At 44.6% G+C, this 23,507-nt stretch overlaps 1 protein-coding gene and 1 long non-coding RNA gene across 3 annotated transcripts in view; one reads left to right on the top strand and one right to left on the bottom strand.

Annotated features, from left to right (window-relative positions):
- Positions 1 to 23,507, bottom strand: part of st3gal5 (ST3 beta-galactoside alpha-2,3-sialyltransferase 5) — a 37,251-nt gene that overhangs the window by 12,162 nt on the left and 1,582 nt on the right. The window contains exons 3-7 of one of the 2 annotated variants that reach the window (XM_060062118.1): positions 18,748 to 18,868; positions 12,039 to 12,248; positions 9,756 to 9,889; positions 8,100 to 8,286; positions 3,911 to 4,069 (exon numbers count right to left, since the gene is read on the bottom strand). In XM_060062118.1, coding sequence (XP_059918101.1) covers positions 3,911 to 4,069; positions 8,100 to 8,286; positions 9,756 to 9,889; positions 12,039 to 12,248; positions 18,748 to 18,868 — 811 coding nt within the window. The remainder of the gene's footprint in view (positions 1 to 3,910; positions 4,070 to 8,099; positions 8,287 to 9,755; positions 9,890 to 12,038; positions 12,249 to 18,747; positions 18,869 to 23,507) is intronic. The other variant, XM_060062119.1, reaches the window with a different exon arrangement.
- Positions 19,040 to 20,158, top strand: LOC132465480 (uncharacterized). The gene is made up of 2 exons (XR_009527593.1): positions 19,040 to 19,677; positions 19,891 to 20,158. It is a non-coding gene; the product is annotated as an uncharacterized LOC132465480 (long non-coding RNA).

Raw genomic sequence — 23,507 nt, 5'->3', positions numbered from 1 at the left:
GCCACTGTGGAAATCTATGAATGTCACTCATATAATCATACATGTATAAAGACTTTGTTTTCTTCCACTAGCTGTCTTGGATGAGACCAAAAGTCACACTCAGCACCTTGCAATGGTGAATAACATCATCCTGACCCGCTTTGACTTTTGGACTCTGGGTTTGCAGCGGGACATGGAGGGAACGGTAGGCATAGAGAATGTGCTGTGCTGATATGGTTTATGTAATATTTTTCGAAATCTTTCAATAGTTTGTGTTTATGTGTTCTACTAGATCCTGAACTCTTGTCTCAAAATGATTGAGAAGGTAGTGTAGCTCCTGTGAAATATTTAATTCAAAATTATTGGATAGTCTAGTAGTTCAGTAGTCAATATATTTTGACAGTAAGAGATTTAGCAAACTTTCTTTGTTATAGAGAGTAGAGAACCTGTTTGCTGCAGACAGCTATGTCATTTCCTCTTGGTTCCCACCATCATCGAGGAACCTCATGGATCACCTTCCGGTAATTTGTTTAAAAGTTTTCTTCCTAGATTCCCTCTGGGGCAGCGGTTGGAGAGATGAGAGTAGAACCAGTCTATTCAGGTTTTTAGGGCACCTCACATAATCCTATCAGTGGTAGTTCTGTTTTAAACCACTTGTGCTTTTGTTTGTTTTAATCAATGGTTCTGTTTTTATTGGATCTAAAATATTCCATTCCATATTCCAACTATTTTGATTCCTTAAACAGATGGAAACAGAACTATTGAATTTTTTTGAGACGGGCAGTTCTGTTTAAGCCCGTTATGAAAACTTTTTTACTTGAAGTTCTAGTTAAACCACATAGGCTTCAGGACTTAATTTACTCTAACATCCCTATCAAAACCTGCAAATCCAAATTTGGCTCTTTAATATCGCATTTGGTCGCCACATGGAGAACAGTGGAATCACACTCCAGCACTCACTTAAAATTCCATCCTCACCTTCCCTTATTTAATAATTTTTCCCTTTGCTTGGGTGGTCACCCGATTTTGTTCCCTCAATGTAGTGATAAGGGGATCAATACCCTTTCGGACATCACATCAGATAATACTCTTAGATCTTTTCAAGACCTGAAATCTCATTTCAACCTACCGGGCACTTCTTTTTTCTTCTACCTACAACTCTGCAGTGTCTTACGGGCATACAGAGTTCCCTGGGGGGAAAACTTGGAACCTCATCCAATCCATAAAATATGTGGAAATCTTTCTACCCAAGGCTTGGTGTCCGCCCTTTACACATTCCTTTCTAAACGCGCAGAAAAAACTCTGCAGTTGGATAGTCGCTGGAGCCATGATCTCTCAATGGCATCTTCCACATTAAATTGCTCCATAGTCTGGTCAAAGATTGACCTAGCATCTCGTAATCCCAACCAACAGATGATTCATCATAACTTTGCACACAGACTCTACTGCACTCCGCATAAATTATTTTTGATGAAATTAAATCCATCTCCCAACTGTCAGCTATGCTCTTTAGAAACCACAGGGACCTTTGTTCACATGGTCTGGGATTTTTTTTTTTTTAAAAAGCACTTATTTTTAAAGCCTCTACCCCAATTTAGTTGCACTTTGTGCAATGACAACACAGAGATTCTGATTCTGAACAAAGCTCATAGCATTTTCCTTCCCAATAATTGCAGTCAGCAGCATTCTGATAGGCTGACAAAAGGGCTTCTTTGATTTTCTCACTCATTCACGTTCCAAAACAAATTGAACACACAGATTTGGAGGGTTTATTTCCTCAAAAAAAATAGTTTAGTGCTAAAACAATGAATTTATATATATTTTTTAAATCTCTAGAATATCTGGGGCCCTCACTGAGGGCCTAGGGCCCTGATGGTTCCACTTAGTTGGGGGGTATGCAGAACTTTTGTGGGACACGGAAAAAACTGGGTCCCAGCTTCAGCTTTTGCAGATTTCTGTCTGCGGAAACAGACACTTGACTAATTCAATACTGTAGCTGTTTGCGTTACATTACTTTGACCGATAATATGATCATATATTGGGTGAGGAGGCCGTGGTACAGCCAGCCATTGACGATGAGCCTTTTGAACTATGGGTTCTCCCCCGTCTCCCCAGTATTGGTGGGACCCATTCCTCACTAGGGATGGGCGTGAGGAATCGATTACTCGAGTACTCCTCGTTACAAATGAACTTGGTTGGTGGACAGGCAAACTCGAGTTTGCATATACACACACAGACAAGTTTTCTGAAGCAAATGTGTACATTTTCCGTGTGGCACCACTGGCGCGTGCCGTGCACAAAGCAAATGAAATGTATCAAATTTCTGTGCGGCGCGTGCCGTGCCGTGTGTGCACAACGCCAGAATTCAAAAAGTTAAGGGATGGCGGTTAGAGCAAAGCGCAGCGAAGTATTGAAATACTTTACAGAAATATGAGATCATAAGGTGAAATGTCAAATATGCCAAGCGAAATTGAGCTACCAGAGTACTACAAGTACTATGCGGCAACATATGCTCCCGAAACACAACAGTGAGTTCGGGAAAGCAGACCCGCAGCAACCAAGTGTGTCGGTTATTTCCACCGCCGCAAGACGCAGCTGTAATCCCGGCCGTGTAGAGAAGATCACAACGCTGAGTATTTTTTTTGTTCATTTGCTGCCGTTTTATTTGCAGCTTTAAATTATTTGCAATGGTTAGGCTACTTGTTTCGTTTTTTTTTTTTAAAAACGTTACAGGCCTTTGTTCAACGTGATTTAAATTGTGAGACGCATATTTATTTTTGCAAGGAAAATTGGTTTTGAACGTTTGCCAAAATAAATAATGAAAACTCTGATAACTCTTTACTGTTTTGATTGAGAATAAGCATTACATGTTTGGTTGGTAATATTGCCGTTCATCATTAGGCCAATTCCTGCTGCAGATGCGTTGCATTCTAAAAATAGATTAGTTTGAAACGAGTACTCGAATGATCCTCGAGGAATTCATGCGATCACTCGAGTTTTTGGGATTTACTACTAGTGCCCATCCCTATTCCTCACCATTGTCATCACAAGTGAATCATCCCTGCTGGTACTGACCCCTGCCCGTACTGAGTACCTAGCTGACAATCAGCAGTATGAGAGATTTGCCAAACAAATAGTGTATACTTTAAGTGTGGACGATGTCTGTGGAATTTCTGCTAAGGTTAACATTTTTGTCGCACTGATGTTAATTGACTTTCAGAATCGTACAATACCACAAGCGCAAACTTTCTCTGGTGGAAAATGTATTATTTCTGAGCTGTCTTTGTTTGCAACTTGTAAATTAGCCTTTGTGTGAGCTTTGTAAAATAACTGTGTCTTAGTCACAGTATAAGCAATCCCAGTCCTCTTAAATGTATAGGTGATGTGTATCATGTTGAATGCATGACGGCACACCGTATTCGCAGGCTGTCCAGATGTGATCTTCAAAAGACCAATCTCTTTATAGTGGCTGCAGAGCGCTCAGGCAAGCTACCGAAGCTACCGAGGCTACCGAAGCTGCACAAGCTACCAAAGCTATCGAGGCTACCAAAGATACGAGGCGACCGAAGCTACAAGGCCTACCGAGGCTACCGAAGCTGCACAAGCTACCAAAGCTATCGAGGCTACCAAAGATACGAGGCGACCGAAGCTACAAGGCCTACCGAGGCTACCGAAGCTGCACAAGCTACCAAAGCTATCGAGGCTACCAAAGATATGAGGCGACCGAAGCTACAAGGCCTACCGAGGCTACCGAAGGTACAAAAGGCTAGCAAGGCTACCGAAGCTATAAGGCTACCGAAACTACCGAGGCAGTGTTTCAAGTGTCTTACTCTGCGTTTTACTCTCGCAAGATAATTGTCTCAGTGAGACAGAAGCCCTAGGCCCTGGCCGTGTGAGGGCCCCGCTCTGCCAGCTGCATGTCCTCTCTTACCGGGTCCAAGCCCCAGAGGCGGCTCTGGGGAGGGGGGTACTGCAGCAGGCCCATGGCGGTCTCTCGGATCAACTGCAGGTTCAGCAGTCTGAACCGCTGAGGCTCCAGCGGGATCCGATCCGGAACCTTCTGCCAGAAGAACAGCCTGTCCCAAAGACCCTGTGCGGCACAAGGGAAGAAACAGCTTTTTACTAGCTCGATTTTTACAACGTGTAAAGACAATATATGTTGGGAAGACGTAGCGTTCTTCAAACTTTGTATTTCTGGAGTCAAAGGTTGTTTCACGGATGTATAGAGTAGAACTCAAGTCAAGGTCATCACATGTTATGCTAACGTAGGGGTCTCCATGATAGCATTCAAACGTAGACGATACAGTTAAAGTAAAGTCTATGGAGCCAGTTTCCTGCCATAATTCAAACCTGAAAAAAAAAGTTTCAATGGCTTGTAAGTCTGGGTTTGAAAACTCAACACCTTGTAAAAAAGGTTTTGCAAGGGGGGCGGGACCATTTAGCTTTGAACCTATTGGTTGCACTGTCAATCACGCACAGCCCAGTGAACGGCACGTGTACATCCTTCGTCCCTCCCTTATCCCCATGCGGGTGTTGGCGGATGGGGGAGTCTGGGCGGTGGACTGCGACGGTATGATAGTTGTCTGACCCCTTGGAATGTACTGACGTACATTCCAATCACATTATTTTCATCGGCAGAGCACTGTCAATCACGCACAGCCCGGTGAACGGCACATGTGATTGGAATGTACGTCAGCCGAGAGCAACCAATAGGTTTAGAGCTAAATGGTCCTCCCGCCCCCAGGAACGTTTTTTTTTTCTTCAGATTTGACTGTCAGGAGTTTCAAAACGAGTGCGCGACAGAACACTGCCAATATTCACGTGACTCAAAGCTTGCGCCTGTGTGGTCAAATCTCAGAAAAGTCAGTGCTGAAAAGTCAGTTCTGAAAAAATACGTTGCAATGGCAAAGTAAGTTAAAACTAAATATTCAACCTTTCAAAACTTATTTCTCAATGTATGAACACCTGTTTGCAGAATCCCATTTTCAAGGTTTCAAAACCGGGAAACATTGAAATACACTGTTAGAACAGTGCCAGATTTGAAACTCTGCAAATGCGCTGGTGAAATTGTTTGAACTTTGAAAATGTGTTGGTGAAAATGATGAAGAAGATAAAATAGAACACAAAATCATGTTTACAGATGTTTGAATTTTTGTTTGATTTTTTTTCAGGTTATAATCTCTTTTTTCAGTGTTGCAAAACCTTTTTTACAAGGTGTTTAGTTTCCAAACCCAGACTTACAAGCCTTTGAAACTTTTTTTTTCAGGTTTGAATTATGGCAGGAAACTGGCTCCATTAAAGTCTCTTGTTGCCAGGTAAGCCTAATACACGTTTATAGTAAGTGTTTGGAAGGTTACTTTTAAAATGTATCCAGTTACAGAAAACAGAATACATGCTCAAAAATGTAACATGTAACGTATTCCGTTTCATCACTCAATCTGAGTATTGTATTCTGAATACTTGGATTACTTCCACATTGAATTGCATTTTATAAGTGTAGGAATGTGGCATCAAATCCTGCTTACTAAACAGGCCTATTCTGGTGTGTTTTTCTTCAGTGTTAGGCCCAAGTCTCCCTGAAAGTGAACTATTTTATATAATTTTCTGTAGTGGAACAAAGACTATGAGAGAGAGAGAGAGAGAGAGAGAGAGAGAGAGAGAGAGAGAGAGAGAGAGAGAGAGAGAGAGAGAGAATCTGCATTTTTATGTGTGTTTTCCAGCATACGTTTTATGTGGGTGTCTGTCCAAATTCCCAGACGGTCCGACAATTTGCTGCTAGTCTTGGAGTTACCGCTAATCAAACAATAATTCCCATAATGCGCGCGGCTGAGCGGGAGCCTGTTACGTCCAAAGAGGCATATGCTTTGTAGAACTGTATCGGACCGAGGTGCGTTCACTTTCACATCTCAAGCGAACCGTACCAGGGTTCGTTTGGAAGCGAACCGAGACCAGCTGTTCAGGGAGGTCTCAGTCGGCATATTTGGTTCACATCGAAGTGAGGTGGTTGCATTCACACCAACGCAAACGTACCGAACCAAGGGACCAAACTCATTTAGTGCGCACTAAATGCTGTTGGTGTGAAAGCACGAATAAACTCGTGAAGCAGAAGTATCGTCATGCAATCCATTGATTTCAACAATGTAACTGTATTCTAAATACCAACTATTTAAATTGTAACTGTAACGGAATACAGTTAGCTATAATTTGTATTCTCAATACGTAACGCTGGTACATGTATTCCGTTACTCCCCAACACTGGTTATAGTTACATCTAGAAACTTAATAATGATGCGTGTCAGGACTGCATACTGGTATCCAAAGCCTGTGAAGCCGTCCCCTGTTCATAACCAGCCTGAAGCTGTCAGTTAGCTATTAGTAAGCCCTAGTCAACCAAGGCGGTAACATCAGATTGTGATGTGAATAACAATGACTATTGAAAAAGGTAATTGATTTTGGGGCATGGGGCGACAGTTGAATGGTTGTAAATGTGGATCGTATTTTTGGAGTGTGTGTGGCGGATGGCAGGTTCAAGCAGCCTCACCTTGCCCCGAGGCGCACGATGTGGGTTGGGGGAGGCTGCATACCTGCTAGCGTTGAACAATCATTGTGCGAAGGTTAACCCAGGAATCACAACACTCACTCTCTGGGTGCATCCGAATACTAATAAGTATATACTAGGGGTGTGACGATACACTCAGCTCACGAGACGAGACGAGACACGATATTCGGTTCACGAGAACGAGACGAGACGAGATTTTAAGAAAACGACAATGACAAAATATATGACTGGACCAACAGACTTTTATTTAACCGAGTTGCACATGCATTTTAAAATGTTTTATTATAACTCTTAACATTCATGAAATTGAAACTAAAACTAAAATTGATAAGTAAAATAAATTAAATAATTCTCTTTTTTTTCAAGTGCAAACAATATTATGTGCAAAACCAAATCAAAGTTCTACTCCATCAATACAGAGTGCAAATAGTGCAAACACAGTCCGACCAAGTATGTCACTGACAACTTGGTATTGTCCGTGTCTTATCAGTCACTCTACTGCCATTCATCATTTCCGCCAGGTACCCAAAATGCTGCCAAACAAATCATTCAAAAGTGGCGCGGGCATCTTCCACGGTAATACGGGTATTTTCCGACGTCATTCTGGCTGCCTATGGCTGCTTCCCCTGCTTCCCCTCCTCTCCTCCTCCTTCTCCTTCGTTAGGTTCTGGCAGCCTTGACGTAGCAAAGGCGCATTACTGCCCCTACAGGCCACAAATAGAAGTTTGGATAGCTCACAAATCTCGCGAGACCGATTTTTAACGCGAGGGGTAATATCGTCGAGTTTAATCTCGCGAGATCTCGTGGCACGAGATCTCATCACACCCCTAGTATATACTATTTCTGTGCCGTGTGTACTACTTGACCGTTAATGTAGTACGTTCTACAGCTATGAGTACAACGCCTCCGAACACCACCCGATGTTTGGAGATGACGTGTTTCCCCTCTGTGCGCTGCACATCAGATGCCGGCAAAATTAAAGTCACCTGGAATAATTTACAGATTTTCTAATTCTTTTTTCACCGCGGCGTTCTTCTTCTTCGGTTACCAGACTCCGGCTGAATTGTGGGATAGCGTAGCGACCTACCGTTGTATACTGTGGCGGTAGTACGCACTCTGAAACTTTTTGCCTACTACCCAATGCGTACTGAGCTTTCGGACGCGCTATATTTGTGACGCACTACAAAATGCCTACTATATAGCAGTCAAGTCAAGTATGAGTAACTGGATGCAGCCAGTATCTCCTGCATGGCAGCATGGATCTCCATCATCATGTCTAATTGTTTGCAAAACGTACGACCAACTGGTTTCCAAAGCCACCAGCCTGGGTCCTGGTCAAGGGAGCCCAGCAAAAGCCACTGACAGCCCCCCAGGTGGTTTGTTGCATAGAGCTCGCTACAGTCATATCAAATGCGATGTTGACATTGAAATAAGAGAATCAGCAGTCCCTTTTGTTTAGAAAGTGATTGAACGATGATTCAAATGTAATGGGAATAATAAATCCACCCATCCATCATGTTTAAAAGGTGGACGGATGTGCACACACGCGTCGCGTACATACCACGGTGTGTTTGTTGATCATGGCCGACAGCCAGCTGAGGTCCACCGCCTTGTAAACCACGGCCACAAACAGAGGCTGGGGGTCATGGTCCACCCACTGGCGTGGCGTGCCCTCTGGGTAGCTCACCCTGATGCTGGTTCGATTCCCCACGTCGCCGCTGAACTCGCCCAAAGGCCCGCTGTTTAATCTGTTATGGTGACAGAGAAAGAAATGGGTCAATTCATTAATTTTGTTATGTCTGGATTAATTTGAGACCAATCAGCGCGTCTGATGCTGGGTTTGGTTGAATATATCTTGGCTGTTAGTCAAAGCTGAGTGAACAAAACACTTTTCAAAGTGTTGGCGGAGGAATAAGGGAAGGAGGGGACGTTTATTTGGGTTGTGCATTTTCAAAATCTGGCTGATGCAATAAAGTCATATGCTATTGGCAATAATGGTGTTTTGGTCATCGTCTAGTGTTTGACTACCTGAGTCCAACTGATTCGGCTCGGCCATCACCAAACACTATCAGGGAGAATGTGTTTTTAGATTTAGATTTGTTTATTGTCCTTTTTCAACAGAGTTAACAACAAAATTAAGTTTAGAGCATCACCACCACCACTGTTATACAAGTACCTGATAGCATACATTACCCAGTATAAAGATAGATCTCCTATACGCTATGGTATATAAATATATTCATAATAAATAATAACAATAACCCAAAAGTGCAATAGTGCTAGTGCAGTTGAAATGTCAACAGTCCAGTTGGGCTACAATGTGTGAGAGGAAAGAGAATGAGAGTCCAGTCCATAGTTATTGAGTGGGAGTTATAGTGGGAGATATGTGACCGAGGGGTGGGGGGTGGGGTGTGCGGGGGGGCAGGTTGTTCGTTCAGCAACCCTAGGCCCAAGTCTCCCTGAAAGTGAACTATTTTGTATAATTTGCTGTAGTGGAACAAAGACTATAAGGGTATGTTCATGAGAAAGATATTTGCTATTACATCTAACATTTTTACATCTAAGTGCATAGGTGTTGCCTATAAAATCGCAATGTAACTGTATTCTAAATACCAACTATTTAAATTGTAAGTGTAACGGAATACAGTTAGCTATAATTTGTATTCTGAATACGTCGGTACATGTATTCCGTTACTCCCCAACACTGGTTGTGTTCTTCCAACACAAATAGATGAATATAGTTAATACACGTTTTGTTACAGTGGCTTCAGCTAGTCTCACAGAGACAGCCTTTTCAAGGTGATGCACTGAAAATGAACCCACTAGGTTTCAACCAATAGAAGCACTGAAATGGCATTGGTGGCTTAAACGCGCATTTTCCAGGTTCCACCCATTAGAAGTTGAGTGACCTTGTTCTTCGAGATTGAAGTCAGCTGTTCTGAAAGTGAAAGTTCAGTCAAGGGGAGCGCTCTGGTTTAACCTGCTCTTTGAAACAAGTCTCTCTCTCACATTCTTAAGCCTTAGCCACGGCAGCTACAAGGGTTAAGGTCAAATTAACACACAGTTCAATTGTTCTTTCGTAATTCACATTCCAGCCACATTCTTCAGAGACTGACACACCGATTGGGAGAAAGGGCCGCTGCTCCAGAACCACGAACACAACAACGTCATCATCATCATCATCAGTAGAGACAGACAAAAACCAAAGCATGCCGACCTGATTACGGTATCGAAGCGGTCGATAAGCGGGCCCAGCTCCATGTTTCTCAGAATGCCTCCATTTCCCATGACCACACAGCGGCGGCAGGCCCCGGGGCCCTGTTGCGGCCGGGGCGGCTCCGTGCGGGGCAGCTGCAGAGGACAGAGGACAACAGGCTGTCTGTGCGGGGAGGATAGAGGGAACACTGTGTGTTGGGGATCAGCGCTCGTCCGACTGCATTGAGACGGTTTCATGAACCCTTGAGACCCCCCCCCCCCTAGGGAGGACCAAAGAATGACCCATGACTGCAGCTGTTGCTTTGTGGTTTGGTAGTTCTTTATGGAAATTACTTAAGTCACTTCAGCATTCTAACTTTGGATATCATTTGCCCCTTTTCCCCTGACAGTAGCAGCTCAACTTGCCTCGAACCGCCTTTTTGTTGCGTTTCGATCGCCAAAATGAGGTACCTGGTACTTTTTCAGTCTCACCTCCGTCGAGGTTCAAAGCGAGCTGATCTGATCATTTTGTGTGACGTGAAAAAGTGCTGGAAACTGATTAGTCATTGAGTGACGAAACTGGACGAGCGCGACTTCCGAGCGGGTTTACAGTTGATAGCAGTGTTTATATCATATCATCACAAGATGAGCAACTTGTCACAGCAAGCGAGGCAACCCACGACGTAAGAGGTCCCATTCACGATAATGAACGACGAGGAGCACTAAAATACGTAATAGTTTAGTACCAAGTCATACATGTATGCATGAGGCAACCCTATAAAGCACAGACGAAATAAGCTATAGTGCGTTCACTCGGAGAGGGGTTGCGATTTCAGAGGGGGATCCATTTTCGCCATCTTTAAATACTAGCATCAGCGTTCAGTTGATTGAGCACGGCAGGATCAGTGTTCAAGAACACGCCGTGGGCCGTGGCGCTCCTGTGTGTAGCCCTGTCTGTTTATGTTTCGCGGAGATAAGTACGTCACTGCAGTTTCGTGCATGCGTGCTCGTGTCGACCCGCCGACGTTGAAGAGGTACCATTTTAGATGGAAACACGACGAGCCTGGAACCAAACCAAGTCGTGCCACGCTTATTTGTGGCGAGTTGAGCTGGCACTGTCGTAGGAAAAGGGGCATTTGTGTATGTTGTATACTAGGGGTGTGACGAGATCTCGCGAGATTAAACTCGACGATATTACCCGTCGCGTTAAAAATCGGTCTAGCGAGATTTGTGAGCTATCCAAACTTCTATTTGTGGCCTGTAGGGGCAGTAATGCGCCTTTGCTACGTCAAGCCTGCCAGAACCTAACGAAGGAGAAGGAAAAGAAGTAGAGGAGGAGAAGCAGGGGAAGCAGCCATAGGCAGCCAGAATGACGTCGGAAAATACCCGTATTACCGTGGAAGATGCCCGCGCCACTTTTAAATGATTTGTTTGGCAGCATTTTGGGTACCCGGCGGAAATGATGAATGGCAGTAGAGTGACTGATAAGACACGGACAATACCTAGTTGTCAGTGACATACTTGATCGGACTCTGTTTGCACTATTTGCACTCTGTATTGATGGAGTAGAACTTTGATTTGGTTTTGCACATAATATTGTTTGCACTTGAAAAAAAAGAGAATTATTTAATTTAATTTATTTTACTTCAACTTTTATAAATTTTAGTTTTAGTTTAAATTTCATGAATGTTAAGAGTTATAATAAAACATTTTAAAATGCATGTGCAACTCGGTTAAATAAAAGTCTGTTGGTCCAGTCATATATTTTGTCATTGTAGTTTTCTTAAAATCTCGTCTCGTCTCGTTCTCGTGAACCGAATATCGTGTCTCGTCTCGTCTCGTGAGCTGAGTGTATCGTCACACCCCTATTGTATACTCTGTGTCTCTGTGTTGGTGGACCGCTGATAGTGATGGAACTTGTTTGAACGACAGAATGAGGTAATGTCATATTAACATGTAACAGCGTTGTGATAATGTACAGGGATGTAAGGTCTGTGATTATTTGACACACATGGATTGCCAAATTGTCCAACGTTGAAGGCGGGACTTGATTGGCCACCAGTCAGCGTCAAAAACACATTATTATTCATTCCTTCATAACCTTTGACTGAAATACAGTCGTCTACCCAGACCTCACGAAATACATCATATTTTGATGATCTAGCCAACGAGATCCCAACTTAGCAAAGATATATCCCTTCCATTGAGGGACATTGGGTGATTCCCCTTGGTGAATGTCTTTTGCAAGCACCAGAGATGTTGGGGTCCCTCAAAGATAAAATCAGTAGATATATATTGCCCCCACCAGCCTAAGCGTGTCTTCCAGCTTGTCCCGCAGACCTCTGAACCCAAAGGGGGGCGGGAAGAGGAAGAGGTCATCGGGCAGCGGCGCATCACTCCCCAGGAAAGGCTGGGTCACATGACCAGAAGCAGGAAGTCTGTCAAGCAGGCTCCGTCGGGCGTTACCGGGACGACATTCCCGTTGCAGTACGCTCTGCACGTACTCGTGGACCCGCTGGAGGAAAAATAAAGACACGAGACTGTGAGCGGACGATGGACATTGACATCTGGACACGAACCCCAGAGCAGCAGCACCTCAGGCACCACTAACGGAAGCGTCTGAAGGAGATCGGTCGGGATAGCACCGTGAAATATGTTCTGTTCTTTATATTACCAGTGGTGGGCAGTAGCATGTAAAATTGAAACTTCTTTAATTGCATTTTATTATATAATGTTTTGTCTTACTTTTTGCTCTATTTAGAATGCATTTATTGTCAATATTTTATTTATTATTTACCCAAATTTTATCCTTTTGTTCTTATTGCACCTTGGATTGGAGATGGATTGGATTGGAGACAATTTCAATTCCTCTGTGTGTCTGGCACACATTTTGAAATTTTACTTTAACTTTGACGCTACAAGTTTAGCTACATTTCTCAGTAGAGTGGTAGTCTCGTTGCGGGAGCATCCCCCAGAGCTACATTACACGATTGTCTCTGAGGCTCAAGCTCAGTGGAGCTTTCTGCTGCAGTCTGAAATCAATGAAGCATCAGTACCCCCGTACACGGCAATAAACACAGGAGGACGTCAGGTGTGCTGTGTCGATGGGAGCTGAAAGAAGCACTTCAATACACACACACACACACACACACACACACACACACACACACACACACACACACACACACACACACACACACACACACACACACACACACACACACACACACACACACACACACACACACAGACAGACAGACAGACAGACAGACAGACAGACAGACAGACAGACAGACAGACAGACAGACAGACAGACAGACAGACAGACAGACAGACAGACAGACAGACAGACAGACAGACAGACAGACAGACACCCGTGGCTTATGATATAATGTGAAATGTGAGCTTGAATACACAAGTCTCACAAATCTCAGTGCTCAGGTAGGGCCCAGGTATCACTCAATATGTAACTCGGCGTTTTTTTAACCTGGTAAAAGTCTCATTGAGTGTGGTGAAGGAGGACAGAATTCTTTCAGATGAGTCTTGTCTTACAATAGCCCAGCTCTATCAACCTTTTCACCCAAAGATCCGTAACCTCGGTAAGAGGAAGTGTCAGAATTGTACTTTTGTACGGTCACAGCCCGGATATTACTTCAGACTCAAGGCCTTTTTTTTAGGCATTTTGACGCATATCGGCATCTGCCTTTTTTTTTTATCCGACGGCCGATATGAGGTCAATTTAAAACTGGGTTATTTTGGCTCTGATGCAGTCGCGCCTCTCTGTCTGCTGTCACTATGCTGTCTCCAGCATTGTCCCACCCACAGCACCATCTGATTGGTTACACGCTCTGGTTACATGCAGAGCCACGACGGGTAACAGCCAATCAGCAGTGAAAGCTTTGCATGCACAGTGCTCACACACACACGGCGGAGAGGAGAAAAGGGTCCGTCTGGTTTGCTTTCGAGGTAAGTTAAGGCAGCAGACTCTCCCGAAATTGTAATAAACATCCCAGTCCTCTACAACTCACAACTAGTAGTAACATTACTGTGAGCCCATTAACGTTATATAAACATAAGCGGCAGCTTATAAGCGTTTTTTCAAACCCTTATTGTAGATGGATAGACTTCCAACACCAGGGAAGGCAGTCTGTAATACACGCAATGGTGTCAGTATGGGAGCAACAACGGGGAAAAACAAAAATACCTCAAACCTGTGGTCCCATCTTAGGATCCATCACCCGGAGTTGTATGAAACAGCACAGAAGAAACGGGAATCTGAATCTCATCAGGATGAGGCAACTTCATCTCAGCCAACAATAGAGGACACGTTTCAGAAACAAAGAAAGAAAACTCAGAAAACAGGTCGAAACTCATGGACAAACTAGTCATAGAAATGATAGTCACTGACAACCAGCCGTTCACGGTGGTGTCTGATGTTGGCTTTAAGCGCCTCATGGCTGCAGCAGAGCCACGATAAGATAAAAGTCCTGATTCAACCAGAGAATGCTGGCTACTCTCTCGCCTTCACCACAGACCGCTGGTCTGGTGTGACAGAGTCTCTCATGAGCCTGACATGCCATTTCATCAACGCTGAATGGACAAGAAAGCAGGTCATCTTAAATACAAGAGCGATGCATGGGTCCCACACTGGGGAATACCTGAAAGAGACATTCCTCAATATGCTTGAGGACTGGAAGATAAGCAAAGACCGTGTAGTACTAGTGCTTCGAGACAGCGGAGCAAATATTGTGAAGGGGATGAGGCTCGTTGAACTCCCAAACCTCCGCTGTACGGCGCACACCTTGCAACTTGTGGTGAATGACGGTCTGGCAAGTCAAAGAGCCGTCACAGATGTCATTGCAATTCTTAAGAAGTGTGCCACACATTTCCACCACTCCATTCTGGCCAAACAGCGTTTGCGAGACATTCAGAGGGAACTTGGCCTGCCAGAGCACAACGTAATCCAGGCTGTTGAGTTCCACTAGGTGGAACTCAACGCTCCACATGCTGCAAAGAATGCTGGAGCAAAAGCGTGCGCTTACCATCTACTGTGGTGAACACGAAGGGTTTACAGGTGTCCAATTTAATTGAATCTCTTCTCCCAATAGAGGAAGTGACACTTCAGGTGAGCCACAGCAACTCATCAGCATCCTGCATCATTCCATGCCTGACTGTACTGAAGATGCTTCTTCAAGATGATGAGAGGCCGTCCACAAAAGGCATCAGAACACTCAGGCAAGCCATGAGGGAGAGCCTCGACAAGCGTTTCTCAAAAGTAGAAGACACAAAAACTGTGGTGCTGGCCTGTCTCTTAGATCCTCGTTATAAGAGTCATGCATTCTCCTCTGACGTGACATTGAGCAAGGCCAAAGGATGGTTGAAAGAGGAAGAGGACGCTGCCACACAACAGACCACTCGAGAGGTGCATGCTGCCACAGAAGGAGCCAGTATGGAGGAGCAGGCAGCCACAGAAGGAGCCAGTATGGAGGAGCAGGCAGCTACAGAAGGAGCCAGTATGGAGGAGCAGGCAGCTGCATATGGGACACACGACGGAAACACCCACAAAAGGCAACGGAGAGAACACGCATCCTTCAACAGCCGTGTTGATGAGATGTTCAGTTCTCTGCTGGCACCTCACACTGGTGATCTCCTGGCCAGTGGCTGCGTTGTGGATGAGCTACATCTGTACCTTAAGGAGCCAGTGGTCGACAGGCGTAAAGGGGACCCACTTCAGTGGCGGAGACCGAACGAAGGGCGCTTCAAGCGACTTGCAAAACAAGCAAGAAAGTTTCTTTGTGCACCACCCTCATCAGTCCCAAGTGAGCGCGTCTTCAGTGAAGTCTCTGCAATTAACGAGAGCAAAAGAAGCCGTCTCACTGGAGAGCACGCTGAACAACTCTGCTTTTTGCACCACAATCTGGTGCTGCTCAATTGGGACTACTAATCGATTTTAGATTCACATTTCTGTGAGTTCTGTTTTATTTACTTTAAACTTCAGGGAACTATTTATTTATTTAAATGTTCAGTTAACTTCATTAGAACACCCTGCACTTTTTGTTTGAACTTAAAAGAAAGAATTAACATTTCAGTTCAGGAAAATTTTAGGGAGCCATTTATTTGTTTAAATTGTGTTATGTTGCTGTTGTGATAAGCTGTTGTGTTAATTAAACATATGCTTAAAGGCATTTAAATGAAGTTAAGTGTTGGAGTTTGTATTATTCAAAATTGACGCCAATTTTTTTCCTTTTTCTGTAAATTAATATCGGCTCCAAATATCGGTTATCGGCCCCCTTGACTACTAATAATCGGTATCGGTATCGGCCCTGAAAAAAGCATATCGGTCTATCTCTAATAAGAACTCATGGATTCGAACACTCAGTGGACTTCTCCCGAGCGTACCTTTAGAGTATGAAGTAACACGCAAAGAGAAGCTCCCATTTGAGGCCTCATATTATTGTAATGTTTGCTTGTTTTATTGTTTGTTGATGCATGTTGTGATGTATCTTTGTTCGTAATTTTATTACAAATATATATGACCACTTATGCCGCGTTTCCACTGCAGGGTGCGGAACGGATCGGATCGCAAAGGTGCGGTAGGGAGGGGGCGGTATAGCCCAGCTCAGTTCCGAGGTTGCGTTTCCACTGCCGACAGTACCCTTGGTGGGAGGCCGGATGTCGATCGCCGCGGCAGCTACGTAAACATCGTAAACAACGTCTTCCTCCCCAAGAATGCAGACGAACGTCTCCACCTCCTTGTTCGCCCAAGCAAGCTTTTTACGCGACATGTTAATTGTAAAGAATAATACCTCGAGGCTACTGTTTGTTTGTTTTTATCCCCGCGTCACCCGGAAGTGACGATTCTGTCGACCAATCAACGGAGGGGGGGTGTAGCTAGAATTTCACGGGACCCTTTTAGGAGTCCCGAGAATGGGGCCGGAACGGGTACGGCAAAGTCCGGGTCACGCCCACTTTTGGCGGTGGAAACGCGACCCGACCCGCACCTTTGCGATCCGATCCGTTCCGCACCCTGCAGTGGAAATGCGCCATTATTGTCAACAGTATTGTGTGCTTTTTGCATCTAAATATCTCATCTGTCTTAGACGCAAACTCTGATAGAGAAATTGCCACGACAACTACCATCTACGCAACATCAACCGCCTCCGCCCATCCCTCACACCCCATAGCACAGCCATCCTTGTTCACACCCTGGTCACTTCCCGCATCGATTACTGTAACTCCCTCCTCTTCGGTCTCCCCCTCAAGTCCATCCGTTAGCTTCAACTGGTCCAGAACTCTGCCGCTCGCATCATCACCCGAACCCCCTCCATTAATCACATCACTCCTGTCCTTCAGCAGCTTCACTGGCTCCCGGTCAAAGCCCGCATCCATTTCAAGATTCTGCACCTCACCTTCAAGGCCCTCCACAACCTCGCCCCTCCATACATTTGTGAACTCCTGCACGCCAACACACCCACCCGCACTCTCCGGTCCTCCTCTTCCATTCAACTCACTGTACCACCCGCCCGCCTGGTCACCATGGGGACCAGGGCATGCAGCCGATCTGCCCCCCACCTCTGGAACACCCTCCCACCTGACATCCGTAACTCTGACACTCTCTCCACTTTTAAGTCCCGTCTAAAAACACATCTTTTTAAACTGACATTTTGAGGTTGCATCAATATAAAACAGGGTTCCTACCAGACAGCGTTAAACTGGCAAATGCACCATCACGTAACATTTAGATGGTACTGTCAACAGCACTTTTGGATCCACCCTTGGTCTGAGTCAGACTCTTCGTTAGGGGGCCACCAAATTAAAAAGTTTTCAGCTGGTTTAAACTTGTGTTTGTGTTATCGCCACCAGTAGAAATCTTCTTGAGCCCCGTCATTAGAATAGAGGTCGGACTGTTTTATATGGACTGTTTTATATGGTCCATATTGAGATATGGACTGTTTTGAAACCAGCTTGGAAGACAGAGACCCAGGATGGTGTAAATTCCTCACGTCTTCAAAAGGAAAGCTGATACAGTGTCAGGGTTGTGGTCTTATTTATGTTTGTCCTTTTATAAAGCCTGGTGACTTCCCTGGGACTTAAGTCTATCCACACAACAGTCAGAACTAGGGATGGGCAAAATGATTATTTTCCGGGAACTAGTTCTTTCAGTTCAGTTCACTATAACGATTTGTTTGTTTGATTCATTCGTTTTGATTCGTTCGTTACGTCAGATTACGTCATTTGGTGTCTATAAATAATAATAAAAAATACGAACTGCAGTTTAATTTCTTTGTTTGTTCTTGAATTGACGTAGAATGGAGCAAAGACTCCTGGGATTGGGAAATGCGTTAATCCAATAAACAGATGGAGGTCAAGTCTATTTTCGAAAAAATGTAGGGGGATATATGAGTGGCCCCACGTCGAATGGTATGACCCAAGATACGTCAGACAGTGAAAGCGCGCATATTCGACGGTACCGCCTTGTCATTGGTTTACCCAGGTGCCATTGCAACACCATTGCTACCTCTCATTGGCTGAATCTTTGAGAACGTTGTAGACTCAATCAATATAAGTCGCGGGGAGACGAAGCTCTGATCGTTTGTATATTTTATTTACGTGACCATATTTTTGGTTTATGTTAAAAAAAAAGAATCAAAGAACCAGTTCTTCTTGTTTTGGGGAACCAGTTCTTGTTTTTCAAGTTCGGGATTCGTTCGTTGTAACGAATCGGTCGCGACCGACTCATCCCTAGTCAGAACACAATCATCAGTTGTTATGTTGTTATTATTGTCTGGGAACTTATCCTTTGTTTTATTTATTTTATGCCCCTTTTTCCTCAATATTGTAGTCCTCTGTGTTTGTCCTCCATGTTTTTGGTCCATGTGTTGTTTCCCCCTTTCCATTTAATCAATCAATTGACACAGCCACTTTCAACTTCTGTTATTATGTTTGTTTTTGACAAGGAACAACAAGGTGAATCTGAGTTAATTGAGCCTGTAAAGTGTTATCTTTGGGTTTACCTGTTGGTGTGCAGGGTCGACGTGCAACTTAAGAGGCTTGGGGCTTTCCGTGTCAAATAAGGGAAGAGAGACGATCGCCAGAGTCACGAAACCCAAGATCACGACAGGAAGCAACACCCGCCTAGCAAGCAGGAAAAAATATCCGTACACACACACACACACACACACTTTAAGCAAACTTAAGTACTTCGTTCATTTGTGAAACTAGCAGTTTTATGAAACATTTCGTCCAAACCATTCCAATTACACAACATGTTAATAATAATAATAATAATAATAATAATACATTTCATTTAGAGGCGCCTTTCAAGACACCCAAGGTCACCTTACAGAGCATATAGTCATCATACATTTTTTTAAAAACAAGACATTGTGGAAAAAAATAAATAAATAAATAAATTAACATAAGCAATAATAAATAAATAAAACAAAAACAAGACAAAAAAAAACAAAACAAAAAAAAACAATCAAAACAGTGATCAGTTAGACGTTGTGAGCGAGTTTGAACAGGTGAGTTTTGAGTTGTGACTTGAAGGTTGTAATGGTGTCTGACTGTTTTATGTGTGGGGGGAGGGAGTTCCAGAGCCTGGGTGCTGAACAGCTGAATGACCGGGCACCCATTGTAGTGAGTCGTGATGTGGGGATACATAGTAGTCCAGCAGAGGTTGAGCGGAGGGAGCGGGAGGGAGTGTATTCTTGGAGGAGGTCGCAGAGATAACTGGGGGCTAGGTTGTGGAGAGCTTTGTAGGTGAGGAGTAGGGTTTTGTATTGGATACGGTAGTGTACTGGGAGCCAGTGAAGTTGAATGAGGACAGGGGTGATGTGGTCAGATGATTTGGTGCGGGTGATGATCCGGGCGGCTGAGTTCTGAATGATCTGCAGTCTGTTGATGAGTTTGGTGGGGAGTCCGGTGAGGAGGGCGTTGCAGTAGTCTATGCGTGATGTGACAAATGAGTGAACTAGGATTTCAGTGCTGGATTGGGTCAGTGATGGGCGGAGTCTGGCGATGTTGCGGAGGTGGAAGAATGCAGTCCGGGTGATGTTGTGAATATGGGGTGCGAATGAGAGGGTGTTGTCCAGGATGACGCCGAGGCTCTTGACTTTGGAGGAGAAGGGTACTGGGAATCCATCGATAATTATGAGTGGAGCTGGGGTGTGTTGTGATTTAGTGAGGGTGGATTTGGATCCGATGAGCAGGGCCTCGGTCTTGTTTCCATTGAGTTTCAGGAAGTTCCTGCTCAACCAGCTCCGGATCTCTTCCAGGCACGTGATGAGGGAGGTGGGGGGGATGGCAGCGGTGGGTTTGGTGGAGATGTAGACCTGTGTGTCGTCAGCGTAGCAGTGAAAATGGACCCCATGGTGACGGAGGAGTGTGCCCAGCGGGAGGAGGTAAGTGGTGAAGAGGAGTGGACCCAAGACTGACCCCTGGGGGACACCCAGTGAGACACCTGAACACCCAGACTTGTGGTTGCTTAGTTGAACAAATTGTTGACGGCCGGTGAGGTAGGATGTAAACCAGGAGAGTGATGCACCAGTGATCCCAATACCAGCTAGGCGGTCAAGGAGCAGAGGGTGGGAGATGGTGTTGAATGCTGCGCTGAGATCGAGGAGGATGAGAATGGTGAGTAATCCAGAGTCGGCTGCAAGGAGGAGGTCGTTGGTGATTTTGACTAGGGCTGTTTCAGTGCTGTGTTTTGGACGGAAGCCAGATTGGAACGGTTCATGGAGATTGTTAATGTCGAGGTGGGACTGTAGTTGTGCGGCAACCACCCTTTCAAGTGTTTTGGAGATGAAAGGGAGATTGGAGATGGGCCGGTAATGGTTAAGGTCAGTTGGGTCAGCACCAGGTTTTTTCAGGATGGGAGTGATGGCAGCCAGCTTGAGAGTGGGGGGTACAGTACCAGTAGTGAGGGAGGAGTTAATTATGTTGGTGATCATGGGGGAGATGGACGGAAGACATGCTTTGACAAGGGAGGTGGGAAGAGGATCGAGCTGACAGGTGGTGGTTTTGGCTTTGCGGATGAGTTCTGAAACGGTCTGTTCTGTTACTAGGGTGAAGTCAGAGAGGCTGATGAGAGGTTGGCCAGAGGTGATCATCCAGGGTGGGTCATCAGAGGGGGTGCGAGATGAGGCCAGTTGTTGGTGAATGGTGTTGATTTTAGAGCTGAAGAAGTCAAGGAACGCAGTGCATTGGGTGGTGGAAATATCTGGAGGGAGAGATTTAGGAGGCTGAAGTAAGTGGTTGACTGTTGAGAAGAGGACTCTGCTGTTGCCTGTACCAGTGTTGATGAGGTTGGAGTAGTATGAGGTTTTGGCAGTGGTGAGGGCATTCTTGTAGTGATGGAGGTGGTCCGAATACATTTGGCGGTGTACAGTGAGTTGAGTCTTATTGTAGAGTCGCTCCAGTCGACGACCAGTGGCTTTGAGCTGGCGCAGATGAGGAGTGAACCAGGGAGCAGTGTGGGTGAATGAGACTGAGCGGGTTTTCAGGGGGGCCAGGGTGGTGAGGGAGGAGGAGAGGCAGTTATTGTAGTGAGTCACCAGGTCAGTCAGGGAGGAAGCTGGGGGAGGGTTGGGGTAGGAGCTGATCATGGTGGAGAGGTCTGTGGTGTTGATAAGTTTGATGTTTCTGAAGGAGATGGTCCGTTGTTCCTTGGTTTTGTGTAGTTGGGTATGAATGTCAAAAAGTACAGCTTTGTGGTCGGAGATGGGGAAATCAATGACAACAAGGTTAGTGGGAGTGATGTCAGTGCAGCAGATTAAATCCAGAATGTGACCTTTGTTATGGGTTGGGAGGTTGACATGTTGCGTAATGCCAAGACAGTCCAGAAGTGATGTGAAGTCATTAGCAAAAGTACAGGATGGGTTGTCAATGTGGATGTTGAAATCACCAAGGAGGATAACAGTGGGGGACATTGCACATACAGATGTAAGTAGTGATGAGAATTCATTGAGGAAAACGGCGGAGGGTTTTGGTGGTCTGTAAATGGTGACAATGATAGTGGGTTTGGGGCCTGAGAGTTTTACAGTTAGACATTCAAAGGAGGAGTGAAGGGGGACTGTGACAGTGGTGACTTTGATGGTATCACGATGGAGGAGAGCGAGGCCACCCCCCCTCCCATTAACCCGGGGTTTACTAATAAAAGAAAAACCTGGTGGGACAGCTTCATTTAGATGGGAGAAGTCATTTGGTTGTTGCCAGGTCTCAGTGAGGCAGAGAATGTCTAGGCTCTGGTCAACAATAAAGTCATTTATCAAAAGGGCCTTATTACTGAGGGATCTGGTGTTCAGCAGACAGAGTTTCAGACAGGTGAGTGGAGTGTAGCAGGTTGTAATCCCATTACCCCTACAATCCTTAGGAAAAGCAAATCTAGCGCACACACACACACACACACACGTCTCTCTTGACACCACTCTGAGACAGCGCATCAGATGTCTTTATATGTCTCTGTCTGCCACCAAACACATGGGTGCACACAAAAAAAGCCCCAACACACCGACACACACCGACACACACACAGAGAAAGAGAGAGATGGCGAGAGACAGACAGAGAGATTCTAGCATTATCTTGTCTAACTGTATACACTAGGATTGCAACCTATAACTTCTTATTTTGATCGTTTATTGATCAATCGATTACTTGATTGCTTTTTATAATACAATAAAATTGCAAAAAAAAATTATAAGTTGTTTAAATTAACATTTAAATTAAACTTTTACAACCCTCAACAGACAACTTTTAATAGGGTCAGTCCAAATTAACTTGGAAGTACAGTTGTTCATCTATTGTGTTTTACATTATATTAGGTTTACGTTGTAAAGCACCATGAAGAACAGGGAGAAAAGAGTGGCAGGTGATAACCCTGGTCATGTACGATAATCGGGTGAACAATGCCAAAACATTGTGAGATCAAATATCGCCTATTCTGATGTAATGTTCTGATCTAATCCTATTCCAAACCTAGCAAGCCCTGTTTGCAAATTGAATTTATTTAAGAATGTCTAGGATCTAACCACCATGTAAGCTCCTCATCTTTTTACAGGGAATAATGGACAGTGCTGATTAAAAATAAATAAAGATCCTCTCACCAAACTGCATTCTCGTTTGGAACGGTGTAGCACCTTCTGTTCATAATCAATCTTCCTTCCAAGTTTGCATTAACAACCAGAAACTGTGGACAATTGTCCAGAGCATTAAGAGCTTTAAGAGCATTGCCAGCATCAGCCTTTCTGAAGCCCTGATGGCTCGGACACACAGCGATAAAGATCATGTTTCTCATGCAGGATTGAGTTCCTCGTGGCACGCAGCCCTCACGAGCCACGGAGCCTCGTTATCAAGATAAGATTATCAAGATAAGAACAACTTTATCCATCCCCCGGACGGTATATTTATTTGTTACAGCAGCCCAGCAGCAGTTGATAACTCAGAATTGCATGCAACACAATCAAGATACAAAGCACTAATGAAAACTAAAATAGACGCTAAAGTAAATGCTAAAGTAAAGACAAACAGAACAAACAGGGCAAACAAAACAGACAGTATAAACAATATCAATTACAGAGTGGCATAGTACTTCACAATTATATTAAAGTGCATAAACGCAAACATAAATAAATATATATATCTACAGTATATATTATATAAGCATACATAAACCACACACATACTCATACTCCACACAGAACGGTGCGGTAAACACCACCGCTCAACCATAGCTTCGCGTCTGTGAGTCAAGTTTCCCCACAGTCTCAGACCAAC

This window comes from Gadus macrocephalus, chromosome 10 (genome assembly GCF_031168955.1).
Source record: "Gadus macrocephalus chromosome 10, ASM3116895v1".
Taxonomy (NCBI): Eukaryota; Metazoa; Chordata; class Actinopteri; order Gadiformes; family Gadidae; genus Gadus; species Gadus macrocephalus.
Note: the sequence above shows the minus strand (reverse complement) of the source record. Positions and strands in the feature narration are given on the sequence as shown.